The sequence below is a fragment of the Hibiscus syriacus genome, unplaced genomic scaffold, assembly GCF_006381635.1.
Source record: "Hibiscus syriacus cultivar Baekdansim isolate YM2019G1 unplaced genomic scaffold, ASM638163v2 tig00000002_pilon, whole genome shotgun sequence".
Lineage (NCBI taxonomy): Eukaryota > Viridiplantae > Streptophyta > Magnoliopsida > Malvales > Malvaceae > Hibiscus > Hibiscus syriacus.
In genome coordinates, this window is record NW_024061752.1 from 1,707,391 (window position 1) to 1,724,461 (window position 17,071).

General features: G+C 35.4%; 1 protein-coding gene, 1 long non-coding RNA gene and 2 pseudogenes across 2 annotated transcripts; 2 read left to right on the forward strand and 2 right to left on the reverse strand.

The window, feature by feature from the left end:
• The first annotated feature begins 4,348 nt into the window (after nt 1–4,348).
• On the forward strand, nt 4,349–6,792 carry LOC120213058 (annotated as a pseudogene).
• A 933-nt stretch (nt 6,793–7,725) lies between these two features.
• LOC120213149 lies at nt 7,726–9,818 on the forward strand (annotated as a pseudogene).
• Nucleotides 9,819–10,044: 226 nt separating this feature from the next.
• Nucleotides 10,045–11,050, reverse strand: LOC120175283 (probable rRNA-processing protein EBP2 homolog). The gene is made up of 2 exons (XM_039182218.1): nt 10,965–11,050; nt 10,045–10,835 (listed from the first exon to the last, which is right to left on the reverse strand). The coding sequence occupies exon 2, from the start codon at nt 10,822–10,824 to the stop codon at nt 10,045–10,047; it is 780 nt and encodes a 259-aa protein (XP_039038149.1). The 5' UTR covers nt 10,825–10,835; nt 10,965–11,050.
• A 3,190-nt stretch (nt 11,051–14,240) lies between these two features.
• Nucleotides 14,241–15,286, reverse strand: LOC120116331. The gene is made up of 3 exons (XR_005515577.1): nt 14,934–15,286; nt 14,720–14,811; nt 14,241–14,297 (listed from the first exon to the last, which is right to left on the reverse strand). It is a non-coding gene; the product is annotated as an uncharacterized LOC120116331 (long non-coding RNA).
• Nucleotides 15,287–17,071: the final 1,785 nt, after the last annotated feature.

Below are 17,071 nucleotides of genomic sequence, written 5' to 3' on the forward strand. Positions count from 1 at the left end.
TCAATCGGATTTGCAAATCTAGCTACTCGACCTCGTCCACGACTAGTCCACGACCACGTCTAGCACTCATTTTGGTAGATCTCGAGATTACTACAGAAGATAAACTTAAGGTTAGATAAGCACTTGGAGTCTCGAACATAGTTAAAATCTTAATAACTTTGTGACATGGCCTTAGTAACTCGTTTTGTAAAATATTTCAAAATTGTATTTTCAATGTGGACTCATACACAGTCCGAGGTTTAAAAACCAAAAGCTCTGATACCAATAAATGTAACCCCCTAGACCCGGCCTATGCGTTTCGACTAAGTCTAGTGGATCACATTATGATTATTAAAGAAATTTTTCGAAACCGTTATTCCATCAATATAAAATCACATTATAAATAACATGAAATTATAAACAAATTATACCATCAAAATCCAACTCGTAAATATAGTACCAATAAATAATAATTTAATTTAAAACATGTCTTCAAATTCAATATCACAATAAACCGAGCAGTATTAGCAAAAGAGTTATCATTATAAAATCCGATATTTTAAAATAAGATCCATGTCACCAAAATAAAGTCAACTTGCCAGATAAAAACATTACAATTTGATTTACTTCAAGAGATATGTTGATCCTCCAAGTGCTCGAACCAAGGTATCTAACCAACAGTATCTGAAAGGGGAAAACATTTTCAAAAGGTGAGCTAGGCTCAGTGTGTCCCAACATTTCCATAAAATCACAATAGGTACAAATCATAGTCCAGTAATCTCACAAATTCGTAAAAGAGTTTAACTTTTTGAAAATCATAGTTTAAACCCTTTTCTGGTACACCATCAGTAGTTCCCAAAAGTATTTTCCATATAGCTTACTTTATGCACATAGCAAAAAGAAAGCCGACTTAAGGATAGGCTATGAAGCTTGTATCCTTAAGCCCAAGTCAATAAGTCCATATAGCTTACCCTAAGCACACAGCAAAGGAAAGCCGACCTAATGAAACATCTTGGGGCCCTCAAGAGTCACATTAGGCCCAGTTAGCTTGATCAGAGCTATTCCATCGTAATTCAATTCCAAAATTCAATTGCACCGTGACATAAATTCTATAAATCCAAAAACATGGTAATCATATACCATTTCAAAACAAAAATTAGATAGCAGCCATATTCCATAAATTGTCACATTAAATTGGTGCATCCATAAAACAATAACCAATGAATTCGGTGTACCACATATTAAAACCAATAAAACAGTTCAATAATAAGTAGGGAACACACCTCGACAATAGGTTCAAATAGCAAATTTACTGATTGCTGGTTTCACCACGCTCTGTTACAATTTTCGAACGGGTGAATACTGGCACACGTGGTTTAACTGATCTAGAAGAGCTGGGTCGAGCTGTCGAACGATCCGGAGAGTCTCTTGTACCTTCAAACAATAATAATCTATCAGTCCCAAATCCTATTTAATTGTTCAAAGCTAGTCTTCTTAAGTATATAAGCATTTTTCGAGTTTGACTATCAATTTGGGGTATTTCGAGTCTGAATTTGGCCAAACAGATTGCGGAAACGGAATCAGGACATCGAAAAATATAAAGTATGACTTTTCAGAAATTCAGATTCTTGGTCAAAGTCAAAGTCAACCACTTTGACCGTCGATTTGGAGACCTTCGGGTTTGAATTTGGCGAAACGAACTGCGGAAATGGATTTGGCACGTCAAAAACTATCAGGATAGGTATACTCGGAAAAGATTTACGGTCGTTTAAGGGTCGGTCAAAGCCATTTTAAGTTTTAGTCAAAGAAAGGCAACGGTCACGGTCAACGGTCAACGGTCGGGTCGGGTCAATAGTCGGGTCGGGTCAACCCGGTTCAGACCGGTCAAACCGGTTCGAACCGGTCAAACCGGTTCAAAACTGGTCAAACCGGTTTTCCAGCAGCTCACTCTCCCTGCGGCGGCGCGTGCGGCGCGTGAACAGTGCCACGGTGTCGGAAAATTCCCGGAAAAATTTCTAAAAATTATTTTGAGCGATTTTGAGATACTTACAACGATCGGTTCAAATTTTTGAACGGCGGAGAGCTCGTATTTCAACTCGGCCGAATCTTTGACTGCTCCACCTCCTCACGCGCCGCCGTCGACGGCGAACAAGGTTGACACCGGCGGACTCGCAACGACACAAGGAACACGATGGTGTAGGAGGTGTCGTAAACAGAACAACGATCGGCGGTGAATTTAAGTTTTTCCCGGCGATAGAGCTAAAAAAAACGACGATGCTTTGACTGAAAATTCCCGACGTTTGGCAGCGTTTCACTTCAATTAATTTGAAGGGTTTGTTCCTCGCTTGATGATGAACACAACTGTGTTTTCAAAACGACGATCGGAATTCGGACGGCGCCAGAATCGTAGTCGGAAAAGGCGTTGGGGGAAGATAATTTGGGAGCATTTGGTTTCTGTTTTCAGAAACCAAATGCACGCATATAACACCCACATCTACCTAATTATTTTGGTTAAATTCAGGGCTTAGTCCTTGAATTTTCTTTGACTCTAAAACAAGCTCCAAATTTTAAAATCTTTCAATTTAGTCCCCAATTTTAGCCAATTTTTACAATTAACCTCAAATTTCAATTAACTATTATTTTGTAAAAATTTAGGTTGTTACAACCATTAAACCAAAAATTTAAGGGCACGGGACCCCTCACTATTTCTTTAGTTCCTCGCTAAAGGAGTATCCGTTACTTGCATGCATTATAGTGGACAAGTTAGCGTCGAGTAGAGGTGCACAAAAAATTCAAATATCTGATTTTGTGTAAAAAATAACAGAAACCGAAATTGGAAAAAATTGGTTTTTTTAAACCGAATCTGATATTTTAAAACCGGATAGTATAACCGATTTGGGAAAAAAATTGGGTAACCGATTTTTTTACAGGATTAAAAACCAGTTTTTTAAGAAACCGGTTACACCATCCAGTCGATTTTTTAACTAGGTGAAAAAATCGGATTGATTTTTATCCGATCTGAATCGGATTTAAATCCGACTTTGTGCATCCGTAGCGTCGAGTAACATCGATTCTCCTAGGGAGCCTTCAAATTTGAGTGCACATGTTTGAGGTCTTTTACGACCACATTACCAAATTACTATCTATGATGATGTGGCATTAATGCTTGAATTTTTATTGTCAAATGATTAAGAATTTGTAATATATATATATATATATTTTTATAATTACCTTAGACAGATAAAAAAAATATTACAAATGTTATATAATTTATTTTTATATAATTATAAAAAATTGAATTTTATATATAACATGATAATTTCAAAAATCATTATGATATAAGTAGCAGTAATGTAATACTATACATACGATACAATTAACTACATCTCGAGATTCAAATACTTACTATAGTTATCATAATAATCGTGGGATGCGATGAATGAAAAGTGTTCCAATTTCACAATTATTTCAGATTCTCTCAAGGCCGGACCCCATTTAAATGATTACGTTACCAGACAAATTTGTCCCATCTTCATGATCATGTCCAAAATAACACCCTGTTTTCTTTGTAATTACTTTGCTTGGTCAAATAACAGGATCCAAATACTTCACAAATTCAATTATTGTGGTGATGAGATTAATTTCAGCCCAACAAGCAACTGCTGAAGCTTATATAACCCAGTGATGAGCGTGGTCAGAGAAGGAATGAGAAAAGCCCAACAAGCACAGGTAATTATACTGATTCATTAAGAAAATTATTTGATACATAGACCCTCTAAAATCTAATTTATATCTTTTCGTTTATTTTAATTTTAGATATTAAATTCAAAATAATTAAATATTAAACTTTAAATCTTAAATGAGACGTGGCGTTCAAATAAGTACAAAAAAAATTCCTATTCTCTCTACTGTCATTATAAAATTTGTTAACTCTTAATCACGAGAAGTTTTAACATTCTATTAATAACATTACATAGTTCTTAAATGTAATTAAATAATCATAGTGCTTAATGTAAGTTAAATGTTCTCTCTCAAATCTTATTTGTGGAGTAATAATTATTTAACTATTATAGGTAAAGTCAAGGTGGGGGGCAGAAATTATATTTAGGGACTAGAGTTAAATTATTAAAATTGTATTATAAACTTAAACATCTATTATTGGAGAATTTTCGTAATAATTATTCACTAAAAAATCGCATCATAAATGTTTTGAATTAAATCAGACAAAATTTGAATTACCATCTTTAATATTATTAATTTTATAAATATAAAAATATTTAACCTATCAAAGCCTCAAATAATAGTATTTATATATCAAATATATTACGTGCATGGCACTGCGTTTATATTCATCAAAATTGAATTACCATCTTTATAGGAATTTACTTAATAAGGAAACCATGACATTGGCTTCCCCGAGAGGCTCTGCTAAAATGGCTGCAGTCCCGCGGGGACTTGCTTCCGTCGCAACCTCAATTCTGACACTAGCAATGCTCTTGATTTTTGCTTATTGGCTTTTAGTTCCGTATCCAGTCGGTTCCACTGTCCGAGGGTATTTTTATGTTGTTGATAGGAAAATATTTTGCCTGCATCTACTTCCATTAATCAAAGTGCTGATAAGAATGTAGATTACAGTTATAACAATTCATCGTCTGGGTCAAACTTAGAACTGCCCGGAATGAGTTCAAATCATTCTTCTGTTGTTGATAGTGATGAAAATGCTCTAGCATCCCTCAGATCTTCTGTTGATAAAGATTCACTGCCATCTGACACTATTGTAGAACCATCTTCTAGTGGCGAAGATTGGTCTGATTCTAAACATAATGAGATGCTGGAGAAACCTGTAGAGCTTCCAAAACTGTCGTCTAGAGCAACAGAAAAGGTGGTGGACACTTCCAGTTTTGCGTCTAGCAACACATCTGAGAGCAATTCTGTTGGTTCGGGTATTATTCCTTTTACACTTCTTTTGAATTAACATCCAGTTTTAGTTCGACTTTACCTGTGGATGCCTTACGCATTTGCTTGTTAATTATATTTCTCACAATGCTTGTGCTTGATCTCTAAAACGGTAGCTTGCTGTTATAGGGTCTATTTATCAAGAAGAGTACCAAATTTGTTCAAGCCTCATGTCTTGCATTGTTTTAGTCCCCCATATTATAGTATAAGTTTCTTCAAGCACAAGGAAATTCTGATTTTCATTTTGATTGGTTACTCTGTAGGCTGTGACCTATACAATGGGAAGTGGTTCTACGATCCACAGGGAGCATCATATACCAACAACTCATGCCCTGTCATAACACAGATGCAGAATTGCCAAGGTAATGGGAGGCCTGACAAGGAATATGAGAATTGGCGTTGGAAACCCTCTAAATGTGACCTCCCCAGAGTTGATGCCAAGAAGTTTCTGGAGTTGATGAGAGGAAAAACACTTGCTTTCATCGGTGATTCTGTTGCCCGAAATCAGATGGAATCAATGCTGTGTCTTCTCTGGAAGGCAAGTATCTACATTCTTAAAGTCCCAGTTATTTCTCAAGACAAAATTGTCCCACTTTAAAATCTGTGATTGTTGAAACTTTTCACCGTAATTTTTCTATTTCAGAGCCTGCAGTTTGTAGCTCTTGTGATTTTGAATATCATTACCATCAGCAAATATTTTAGTAATTGCACTCGGTACCTTAAAGTGTGCGAAACTAGGTTTTATTTGTATTCATCTTTCTCTTAGGATAGATTGATCTTTTTTATTTCCATTTTTGGAATGTTTTCTCATGGAAAACATTATGCTGTAATTTTAGGTTGAAGTTCCGAAAAACCGAGGAAACCGAAGGATGCAACGATGGTATTTCAGGTCGACATCTGTTATGATTGTCCGGATATGGTCCTCTTGGCTTGTCCAAGAAACTACTGAAAAAAATCGACTTTGCTCCAGAGGGTGTTACCAAGCTACATCTTGATGCTCCTGATAATAAATTCATGGAATTCATTCCAAATATTGATGTAATTGTCATTTCTTCTGGCCACTGGTTTTCCAAACAATCTGTCTATGTCTTGAACAATGAGATTGTGGGAGGACAATTATGGTGGCCAGATCAATCGCGTCCTATGAAGGTCAACAATGTCGAAGCATTTGGAATATCTGTTGAGACGATTCTATCTGCAATTCTTACACAACCTAATTACACCGGCCTGACTATCATGCGTACCTTTTGTCCAGATCATTACGAGGGTGGGGCTTGGAATTCAGGTGGATCGTGTACCGGAAAGGAAAACCCTCTTGCACCTGGCGAAATGGTGGAGAATGGTTTTACAAATATAATGCACGAAAAACAGGTGTCGGGTTTCAAACATGCCGTTAAGAAGGCAACAAATAAGTCCAAGTTGAGGTTCATGGACATTACCCAAATCTTCGGGTATCGTCACAATGGGCATCCTGGCCCGTATAGGAGCCCAGATCCAAATAAGATGACTAAACGCGGTCCAGACGGAAGGCCTCCTCCACAAGATTGCTTGCACTGGTGCATGCCTGGTCCTGTTGATACCTGGAATGACTCGTGCTCGAAATTATAAGAAGAGAATTCGAAGGCGATCAGAACTCGTCATCGTAAATTGGGATAGTATGTGTTTGAATCCGAAAAGTCCCATAAGATTGTGCCTCTGTAACAGAAAATAGTAATGTATTCAGTTCAGTGAGATGTATGAAATGAGTGGAAGGACAACTAGTCCTTCTGTTTATACCTTTGCATGTATTCTTTTTGCCCTTAGAGAAGAGAGTTTGGGATAGAAATTAACTGTTATAACATATTGTAATATTGACAGTTATTTTGGATCTATGTATCAGTGACGAATAAATTATCATTTTCGTTTTTGTTATCTAATTCATCTAATTGTAGTTGGTAAAGGGCATGGATAGCTCTTTAAAATTCATAATAATTTTTTTATTATTATTTAAACTAATACACTGGATTAATAAATAAAATATAGAAAAAATTGATAATCATTTTACATTTGGATATTTTCAAAATATAAAAGTACATAAAAATATATTTGAATAATATTATTTTAACTAAATTGTTAAATAATGTTTTTTAAATTAATGCCAAAAAAATTCACTTTTATTAAATTTCCAAGACGGACGTGAACCATTTTCTTAACCAATTTGAATTTTGTAATTAAATTAATACTAATTATTAATTAATTCACAATATTAAATTATTTCTCTATTTTTTTCAAAATTTCTACTTTATTTATTAATTTATCTTCTCCTTTCCTGCAAAACCCTAAATTCTTGTTCGCTGAACAAATTCTTACCTCATGCCAAAAAGTTTACATTTTTCTTCTCTGCAATTGTTGATGTTTTTTGTTGAATTTTTTGAGCATTTTGAAGCTTGTTTATTATCAGAAATGTTGAAGATTTAGCCCGAAACATTGTGCTTGTAGGAAAAAGTAAGCTCAATTTATGCTCATAAATTGGGTTCTTTTGATCTTTGAGTTTCTAATCTAAGTTTTTATCTTCTTCTTCTTATTATTTTTAACAGTTGTTTTTTCTATTTTTTGTTCCTTGCACTGTTATTGAGCTCAAGTTTTGTTCTCTTTTTGATGCCCCCTTCAAAATTAGCTCTATTGAACCATCTGATCACTCAAATTTTAAAAATAGCTTCAATCTTCAATTGCAGGTTGTAGGGGTTTTAGGGATTCAACCAGTTGGGTTTTTCTGTTCTCTATCTCTCTCTCTCTCTAACTGTAACATTTATGGGTGACAAATAGGGACTTATGCCTGGGGTCACGATGGAAGGAGATGAAGGTCCCAGGGGCTACAACGTGGCACCCCTAAGGGAAAACCCCACCCCATATGTGGGGCCTACGGTCTCACCTCCTCCGGCGTCGGAGATGAAGAAAAAAAGGGGCAGACCAAGAAAGCATGCACCCGGTGGATCTTTGGCGATCACTTTGTCACCGATGCCAATATCGTCTTCGGTTCCTTTGGCGGGAGAGTTTCCAGCGTGGAAACAAGGGAGAGGACGACCGGTTGACTCGGTAAAAAAGTCACATAAGTTTGAGCTTGAAAGCAGCGCAGGTACCTCGAGTCTTGATTGCAATGAATTGAATGGAAAATTTTATGAGCTTTGAATTTATTATGTTATCAATTTATAGGTAGTGAGAAAAGCTAGAAGAAAGTCCATGAGGTTTGAAGAGAGGTAGAATTCATTGATTTGGTTGAAACAGGAGTGGGACCGGTTTAACTGATTCTAGTCCATAAATGGAATCAATCAGACGAGTTTAGGAGGATATGTCTCTTGTCCGGAGTACTATATATACTCTGCCTTTTCCTCAGTAAAACATGGCAGCAAAATGCCAGAATGATGATCAAGGTGCCAATGTCACCTTGCTGTAGAATATTTTAGATTTCTAATAGGAATTTCCAATGTCGGGAAAGATATTGTATTTTTGGGGTGTCTAGTGTCGTTTTAATTTCGGGATTTTGTCTCAAGAGTGTCTCGATTTGAGGAGAGCATGGTTTATAGATCGTGTCCAACTTACAATAGCTTTGCTCAAGTATTAGGGCACTGCATGTGGTTCAACTCGCTTGGTTTGCTGATTCATTTATGTTACTGAGTTGAATTCTTTCTACAGGTGACAAAATCGCATATTTCGCTGGGGCGAATTTCACACCTCAAATAATCACTGTTAATGCTGGTGAGGTATGCCCTAGTAATAATATCGAGTTATTTATTTTCTATATTTGATTTCGAAATTTTAAACAGAACTAACTTCAATATATGTGATATATATTCTCTTTGTCGATGATATTGTTCGGGGTGATTGATAATAATACTTCTGTTATTACTGCTATAGGATGTTACGAAGAAGGTAATGTCTTTCTCTCAGCAAGGAGCTCACGCTATCTGCATCCTTTCTGCAAACGGAACTATTTCGAACGTTAGCCTCCATCAACCTTCTTCATCCGGTGGCACTCTGACATACGAGGTGTGTCCATTCTCCTCTAGCTCTTCCATTTTGCCTCGTTCTTGTTGAGTAATGATCTAGCTTTCTTATTTTCTTGTCCAGGGACGTTTTGAGATTCTTTCCTTGTCTGGTTCATTTATACCTACTAGCAACGGTGTAACGAAGAGTAGATCTGGTGGGATGAGTATTTCTTTGGCAGGTCCAGATGGTCGTGTTCTGGGAGGGGGACTTGCTGGTCTGTTGGTGGCTGCCGGTCCCGTGCAGGTGATTAAATAGTTAAAAACTTCTAATTAGATGATTACACAGTTAAAAACTTCTAATTAGACAAATTATGCTCGAGATTTTGCTTGACAAGTTGGACAATACTAGGACATGTTCAAGGTTTACTATATCCGTCTAATACCTTCTTTATTGATTGTATTTTGAGTGAACAGGTTGTTGTCGGCAGTTTTCTACCAGGTCACCAGTAGGAACAGAACCACAAGAAATAGATAACCGAACCTGCGACATCGATTATGAGCCTTACCACTTTACTGACAACATCTGCAAAGATTTAAGGTGTCCTATGGTGGAGTCATGCCAATTTTCACTTCCCCATTCAATGGATGCAGTTCAGGTACTTCAAACCCTATCCAGGGCTATACAAGTTCGGCCATTGGCAGTAAGTCAACTTCAACTGGAGATGAATCAGAAGGACATAGTCTATCACAGTGAGGTTTCCAGTTTAAGTGACATGTGTGCTCGAAGATGATTGATCAATCATTGTTTGATTTTATTCGGACACAAATAGTTTACGCCGTTCATAACCTATATAATCTCTCTATCTTCTTACCAAGGGCAAACCGGAAAGTAAGTTTAGATGATGAAGGTTTCAACCTCTAGTAGTATTGTCTTGGTAAGGTTTAGGTAGGATTTCTAAACATTACCGGACCCACATCCGGGTCGTAACCGGTTTTCTTTGTGGTGTATGGTTTATTCTAAGTATGCTTTATGAATCAACTAAAATTTCAAAATCATTGTCGACTAGCCGGAGCAATGCCAACGACCTGCGTTAATTAAGTAGTTGATCTCGTATCTTAGTTTACATCATATCAAATCCCAGTATCAAGATAGCAAGTTTTCTGCAACGCCACCATTGTTGAATGCTCGAAGATCGTTCGTTGTTTCCAAAGTGTTCTGTTTCTTCAAACCTTTCCTTCCTCCGAGCCCGAACTTAGAATTCCGGAACTCCATGTTTTTCTTATTCTTAGTATTACCCTTGCCACTACCTTGTTTTGCCTTCCCTCCCGAACGATCGCCTGGAGACACCCCAGGCCGTTTCTTGCTCGACCTCTCAAATGCTTTACCTTCTCTGAAACCCAAATCCGGCATACTATCTTTGCCATCTTTGAAGCCGCTCTGCTGCCTTTGCTTCCTCCACTTTTTAACTTCCTCAATCTCTTGTTTCTTCTGCTTAGCTCTTTCTTTCAACTTCTCAGCTTGAACCTCTTTGGCGATCCTCTTGGCCTCTCTCGCTTTCCTCCTCTCTTCAGCTTCTTCAATATGCTTCTTCTCGAATGCCAGCCTCGTCCCCTCCAATGCCTGCGTGTAGAAAGCGAGCTCTCTCGCTAAGTCATCATTCACATCCACTTCCTTCCCTTGATCGATATCGAGGGAAAGCTTGTATATCCAGTTGACATTATCCGGCCAGACGATGTCTTCAAGTTTCTCGACAAGGCCTTCTCGATTGTATATAGTGGTCTTTGACGGCTCCGCCAATTTCACATCTTCCTGCTCGGATTCGGACTCTTCTACATCACTAAGATCATCCAATACATCCTCAACACCATCTGCCACATTATTCTCATCTTGTAAGAGGCTTAAATCTTTGCTTTGCAACCCCATAGCGTAAAAATCTGCCATAAAAATAAGGGGAAATCATATGAGTGACAGGCAAAGAAAATACTCAGAATTTAGAGCCAAAAATCAACATGAATTTACTAGAAAACAAAGAATAAAAGCAAACTAATTGGAGAAGAAAATACCTTTTGCCTGCTCTCAAAACCTTAGTAAAACCCTAGCAGCTTTGGATTTTTAAATCGTTTCCTTTAACTTTCAGCTGAATAGGCTTTGGTCTAATGGACTGTTGCCTTGATCCAACTCTAATTGATTAAATTTGAAAGCCCAACACAATTGGTTGATTTTCGTAAATCTAACCGTCAGTTCGAGTGTTAAATGTAAATTATACAAAGTATTATAATATTTAAACAAAGAAATAATATATAATAACGTAAAATCTAAACTGAAAAAATCGCAGGAATGAAAAAACAATTCCACTATAATCAACGATAAATTACAACATATTTGTACGAGTACTAGTGCACAACAAACTCTATAATCTATATATAATTATACGAATATGTTATCATCAGGCCGTGGTTGGGGCGCAAACTGCGCGACCGCAAAAAATGGGCCCAAAAAAAATATAGTGGTTTTATAATAAACGCCACTATAGATAGACTTATTGCTACGTTTTTAAAAAAAACGTCACTATTATTGATGTTTTATTAATAAAACGTCATTATAATGGATTTATTGCGCGTTTGTCAAGAAAACGCCACTATTATTGCCTCGAAATCGAATATATCTAAAAAATAGGGATCCCTTTATACGAATTTGTACATGGCCCCGAAAACCCTGCCACGGCCCTGGTTATCATAATTTAATAAAATTGGGCTATACTGATAGTCTTTGCATTCACTGTATATCCTTATTTTCCCCTCAATTTAGTTTTTTTTTACCAAACAGATGTATGAAATTTTAAACTAAACCGAATACAGTTTGGATTATAAACTCCACCAAAATTGTTAAAATTATTATGAGAGATTTAGAAGCCGAAGTCCAGCAGTGTTGTTCACCTTTCCTGTATTAGTTGAAAAAGGAAGTTGTGTTGTGGAATTATGCCCACTTTTATTCGTATTTTTCAAACTTAAATAACGTAAAGGTTAAGGCAGTCCAAAAGTAGTATTTAATACAATAAATAATTAGATTCAGTGGTTGGGTTTTCACCATACAAAAACAAATTGCACATTTATACCTAAATATCAATGATTCTTCCACACCCTTAAAACAATGATGGAAAAGTACTTTAAGTTCACCTTCTTCACTTTACGCAACACGATGATGTTTGGGTGAATTGTATTTTCAACAAATTTTAAATTCTTATATAATTTTAATATTTTTATTTCTTATCAATAATGTAATTTTATATTCTAAAATTTTATACTTTTTAAGATTTCAATATAAAATTTTATATCTTCTAAATATAAAACCTCAGATTTTACAAAATTTTACAAAGGTTAGGGGAGAAACTTTTGCCTTCCAAAATTAGGAATCTTTATAATTATCGTGAGAAATCAAAGGATCAAAATAGTTCTAATGGGTCCTTTGGAATTTCATTTAAAAAATATCACTTTCGTCTAACCGCCCCTTATTTCAAAGAGAGGAGGACACGTCACATTTGATGATTAAAAAAGGCTAATTGAAAGCTAAACATTGGTAATTCTAAAGATTTCTCAGAGGAATACCAAATTATTGTTAGTTGACATAAATATTTTGATTTAAATATTATTTAGATCCCTCTCAATTTTGAATTCGAACAATTTAATCTCTTTTGTGTAAAATTTTACATAAATTTCTAAACATTTATGAAATCTAAATGCAAATGAATTCATTTTCCAACTACAAATTCTATTATTTTTACTTACAATTTACAATAATATTAAAATTACAAGTCAAAACATATAAATATATTTAAAATGTTTAATTTAACAAAATGTATATTGAATTTTCTTAGAATATTTATATTTGGAGTAAGAGAAAGGGTTTAATTGAAAAGGATGATATAAAAATCATAAAAAAAATATTTAAATTTTCATTAAAATTTTCAAAATTACGAAAATATTATAATTTTTTTATTTTGTTAAAAAGAATCCAATCACATTTAGGCATGTGTCATATACGATGGAAAATGTCATATCATCATAAACAATTCTTATTTACTAACTTTCAAATCATTGAATAAATTAGTCTTTTTTTAGAGGAATCAATTTGTTCAATTTTAAAATTTACATAAACTTAAAGAGTTTTTAAATTAAAATATTTATACGTACTAACTATACATTTAAAATTATTTTCTTTTAGGAAAAATCGTTTTAGAAAATAACCTTTTTTTTCTATCGAGACTATTGTTTTTGGGGATTTGGGGGTTTTCTTTCTCAGTTTTTGTTAGGTTGTTTGTGGATGGATTCGAGGTGACTTCGTGTTGTTTGGGTGAGGATCTATGGATTGGAAGAGTCTATTCACTGGAGTGGAGGAGCAAGCTCTAGATTTCTTTCTGCCAGAGTGCTGTGAGGGTTCTACAATGGTGACTCCGCCTACTGCGGTGTTTGATGAGGGCATTTCTAAATGGAAGTACTAGTTAGTATGGCAGTTTATTGGATCAACTCCCAATTTTGGATCCATGTAGAAGCTTGTGGAAACCATGTGGGGGAAAGCTTTGACGATTAAGGTTAGTCTTGTAGGACCTAACCTGTATGTTTTTTCTTTTGCTAATGGAACTAGTAGGAACTGGGTTCTGGAAAATGGCCCTTGGCACATTCAGCATAAGCCATTGGGGCTTAGGAAGTGGAAGCCTAATTTGGCGATACTGGATTTTGAATTGGCAAAGATGTCAGTATGGGTTCAGTTCTTTAACGTTCATTTGGAGTTATTATCGAAGAAGATGCTAAGCTACATAGCAAGTGCTTTAGGCGTCCCTTTGTATATGGACACTATCACTGCTTTTAAGGAGTGTTTGGAGTTTGCCAAAGTATGTTTTGAGGTCGAGGGTGGTGCTCGATTACCTAGATAAATTGTAGTCAGGATGAAAGATGGTAATATTGGTATGGTGAAAGTTGTTATTCTGTGGTTCCCTGCTTGTTGTGCTAAATGTAAAACGTTTGGTCATTTGGGGGAAAATTGTACTGAGGGAGTTACTAAGGAAAGGAATGAGTGGAGGTGAAAGATGACAGTGATGATGTTGTGGTGGCTGTGTCTAATCAGGCACAAGTATTTGCTCAAAATAAGGAGACGAATTATGGTGCTAAGGGTGAGGTTGTTGTTATAGCTAATGCAGTGAAACTATGTCAAGAAATGATTGTGGTTGTTAGTGAGAAGAATAAGGCTGAGAAAGTTGAGACTAGTATGGCTAGTGATTTTCCTCCTCTGAAGTATTTCACTCAGATGAAGAAAGGACGTAGAAATAAGGAAGACAAGGGAAGGGGTATGATGTCAACCATCAGTATGTGCTCAATGCTATATCCATAATCTCCCATCACCTGTTGCATAATTTCAGATTTGATACATGCAGGAAAAGCCCTAAACAGCAAGCACATAGACGGTGGAAAGTTTTTTTTTAAGGTTCAGATGGAAACATAATTGCTCCACTGCAATTAGACAGAAAGATATCATGTAGCATCCAAAATCTCATGTTTTACAAGACAAAATGCATGTTCCCCTTCCTCAGGCATTCATATTCTGGGAAATTGCAAGCCAAAAGAAAACAACCACTATATATTTTTCGAAATAATTCAAATTAAAGGAAACAGGTCAACCACTGACATTACTGCCTCTTTTCTCATCAGCTTATCTGTTTCTAAATCAAAATTTGATTTATGCATATGTCATGGTCATAATTTAAGCATTCTTGAATAATTAGCTAAATTAGGGTGAATGAGAGAAAAAGGATGCACCGTATTACCTTTCCAAGTTCCTCAAGAACAGCTTTAGCAACCTCACCCTTTTGTTCAAAGAGATCATCCAAATTCATTCTAGGAACTAGAGCTCGAACCACTACCCCAAGAAATGAAATGTCAGAAACAGAACGAAAGGGAGGAGAGGTGGGGAGGATAACTTGTTGATGAATATAATATATTTATAGGCTGATATGCAATAGGAAGAGCAAAGAAAGTTACCATCAAACACATAAGCCCGAATCCGTTCTTCAGGATTTTGCAGCTCATAAAATGCATCATCAGCATGTGCCTTAACCACTCTGTATTGAATAGAGCAGAGCAATTGCACAAAGACATTGTCCTAGAAAATTTAACATTTTCATCTTCATGCTCATTGGTTCTTCTGATAAAACGACAAACCTCGGGGATGGAGGGAGAACCCTGTTAGGAACCAAAGGAAGCTTTGGTCCCAAAACTTTTCAAATTCCCTTTAGTACGTGTGTGTGTTTGTGTGTAAATATAATAGATTTAAATATTTTTTTTCAAACTAAAATCATTGATTTCACTATTCATGTGTTTTATTTGTTTAACCTTATGCATATAAATTTAATACTAATCAATAATATTGTTATTTGCTTATGTATTGTACTAACTAATCATGATTCATAAACACTGAAAATAAAATGGGTTGTCATAAATGTTAAATTATGTAAATTCAACAAAAGATAAATTCACTCTTGAAAGGCAACGGATGATTTCGAGCTCAAATATGTTCCAATAAAAAGGTTTGTCATAAATGTTAAATTATGTAAATAGGTTTGTCATAAATAGAAGCTCTCTATTTATAGTTGAGGTCTTCAAGATCTAACGGTCTAGATCAGGGCCGGTCCAATGAGTTTTAATGCCCTGAGCGAGATAATAATTTTATGTCTCTATACTTGTATCCTAATTTTGTGCCTAATTTTTGGAGGAAAAAGCTTGTATCCTACCTAACACAAATATACATAATTCAATTTTATTAGGTAAAGAAAAAACCTAAAAAATATAGAGAAATATATTATTACAATTATTTGTAAATAAATAAGGGGTAATTATATTATCATCTTAAGTAGGGTTGAATATTTTTACTCTAAAGTTGAATTTGACCTCTTACTTAAAAAAGTCGACTTGAACATAACTAAACCTAATTTCCTTTTTTTTTAAAAAAAAACTAACTTTATAAGATTAAATCAAATAGAAATTTATCGAATTCAAATTAAATGTCCATTGCTAAATGCGTTCATCAAGGCAAGAAATAGTAATAGTCCAACTCCAATGCAACATGAATTAATGCCCAATCATAATGTAATTCAACATGGGCCTAAATCCAGCATTCAAGCTGCAAATGGGAGGCCATGAGAGTCCTATCCTATGAAGTCACAGCGCAACAGGCTGAGTTCTCTCTCCATGTATCTGAGTTTTATTTCATGTCCTCCTCAAACATGCTACCCTGAGGTAAGGCCCATCTGGTACATATATTGAGTCGGATCTGGTCTAGATTAAAATATATCGACGACTTAAATTGAATCATACTTTATCAAAAACTCTATCTCTAAGGTATTTGAATTCAAATACAATATTATCTTTAATTAAATATTTATCCCCTTAATTATTAGATAATATTATCCAAGGAACAATCTAGATCTAATGGTTCTGGGCAAGTCTAACATTCTGTACGATTCTCCTACAGAAATCCGCACATACATGTCTCGGTCTAAATCCATGAGCCTTGACAAAATTATCTCCATCGAACATGTAACACCTTCGTCGCTTCTCTCGGACGCCTTGGACTTGAAATTCATTGACTCGTAAGCATTCTCCAATAACTCTGTCAACTCATCATGTCCAACGAGCCAAATTCTTTGCAGATAGAACTCATCTCATGAACATTTGCGCCAATGTTTATGGAGCTAAAAGTTTAGTCCGTCACAAAGACTTATTCCCCCATCTTTTTTTCTCGATCTAAAAATACTAAACAGATGGGGAAGACTGCCTTTTTATATGTAATTTTACTTTGGGGTGAAAGTACCATAAAGGTACCTAAATTATACATGGAATTACATTTTAGTTCCCTGCTTAGAAAAAAAATGGGCAAAGTGATGTCTTTGCGCTACAAATCATTAATTCACGCGAGTAACACGAGATTTCATGCAATAATTTAACGGGAAAAAATCATATAATTGATCTTTTTATGTCAACGGGAGTGTTTTGACTTGTTACCGCAGAGGTTAAGCAATAGATCTGGTGTTGACGGACTATGGTAAGAATTTGGGGTTTTTTATCTTAAAAGTTTAATAAAGTGAAATTTTCTTAAATTTAAGCTAAATCAAGTGATAGAT

Excerpts from the sequence above, each read along its gene's own strand:
- LOC120175283 (XM_039182218.1), bottom strand. The coding sequence starts at position 10,824 with ATGGGGTTGCAAAGCAAAGATTTAAGCCTCTTACAAGATGAGAATAAT.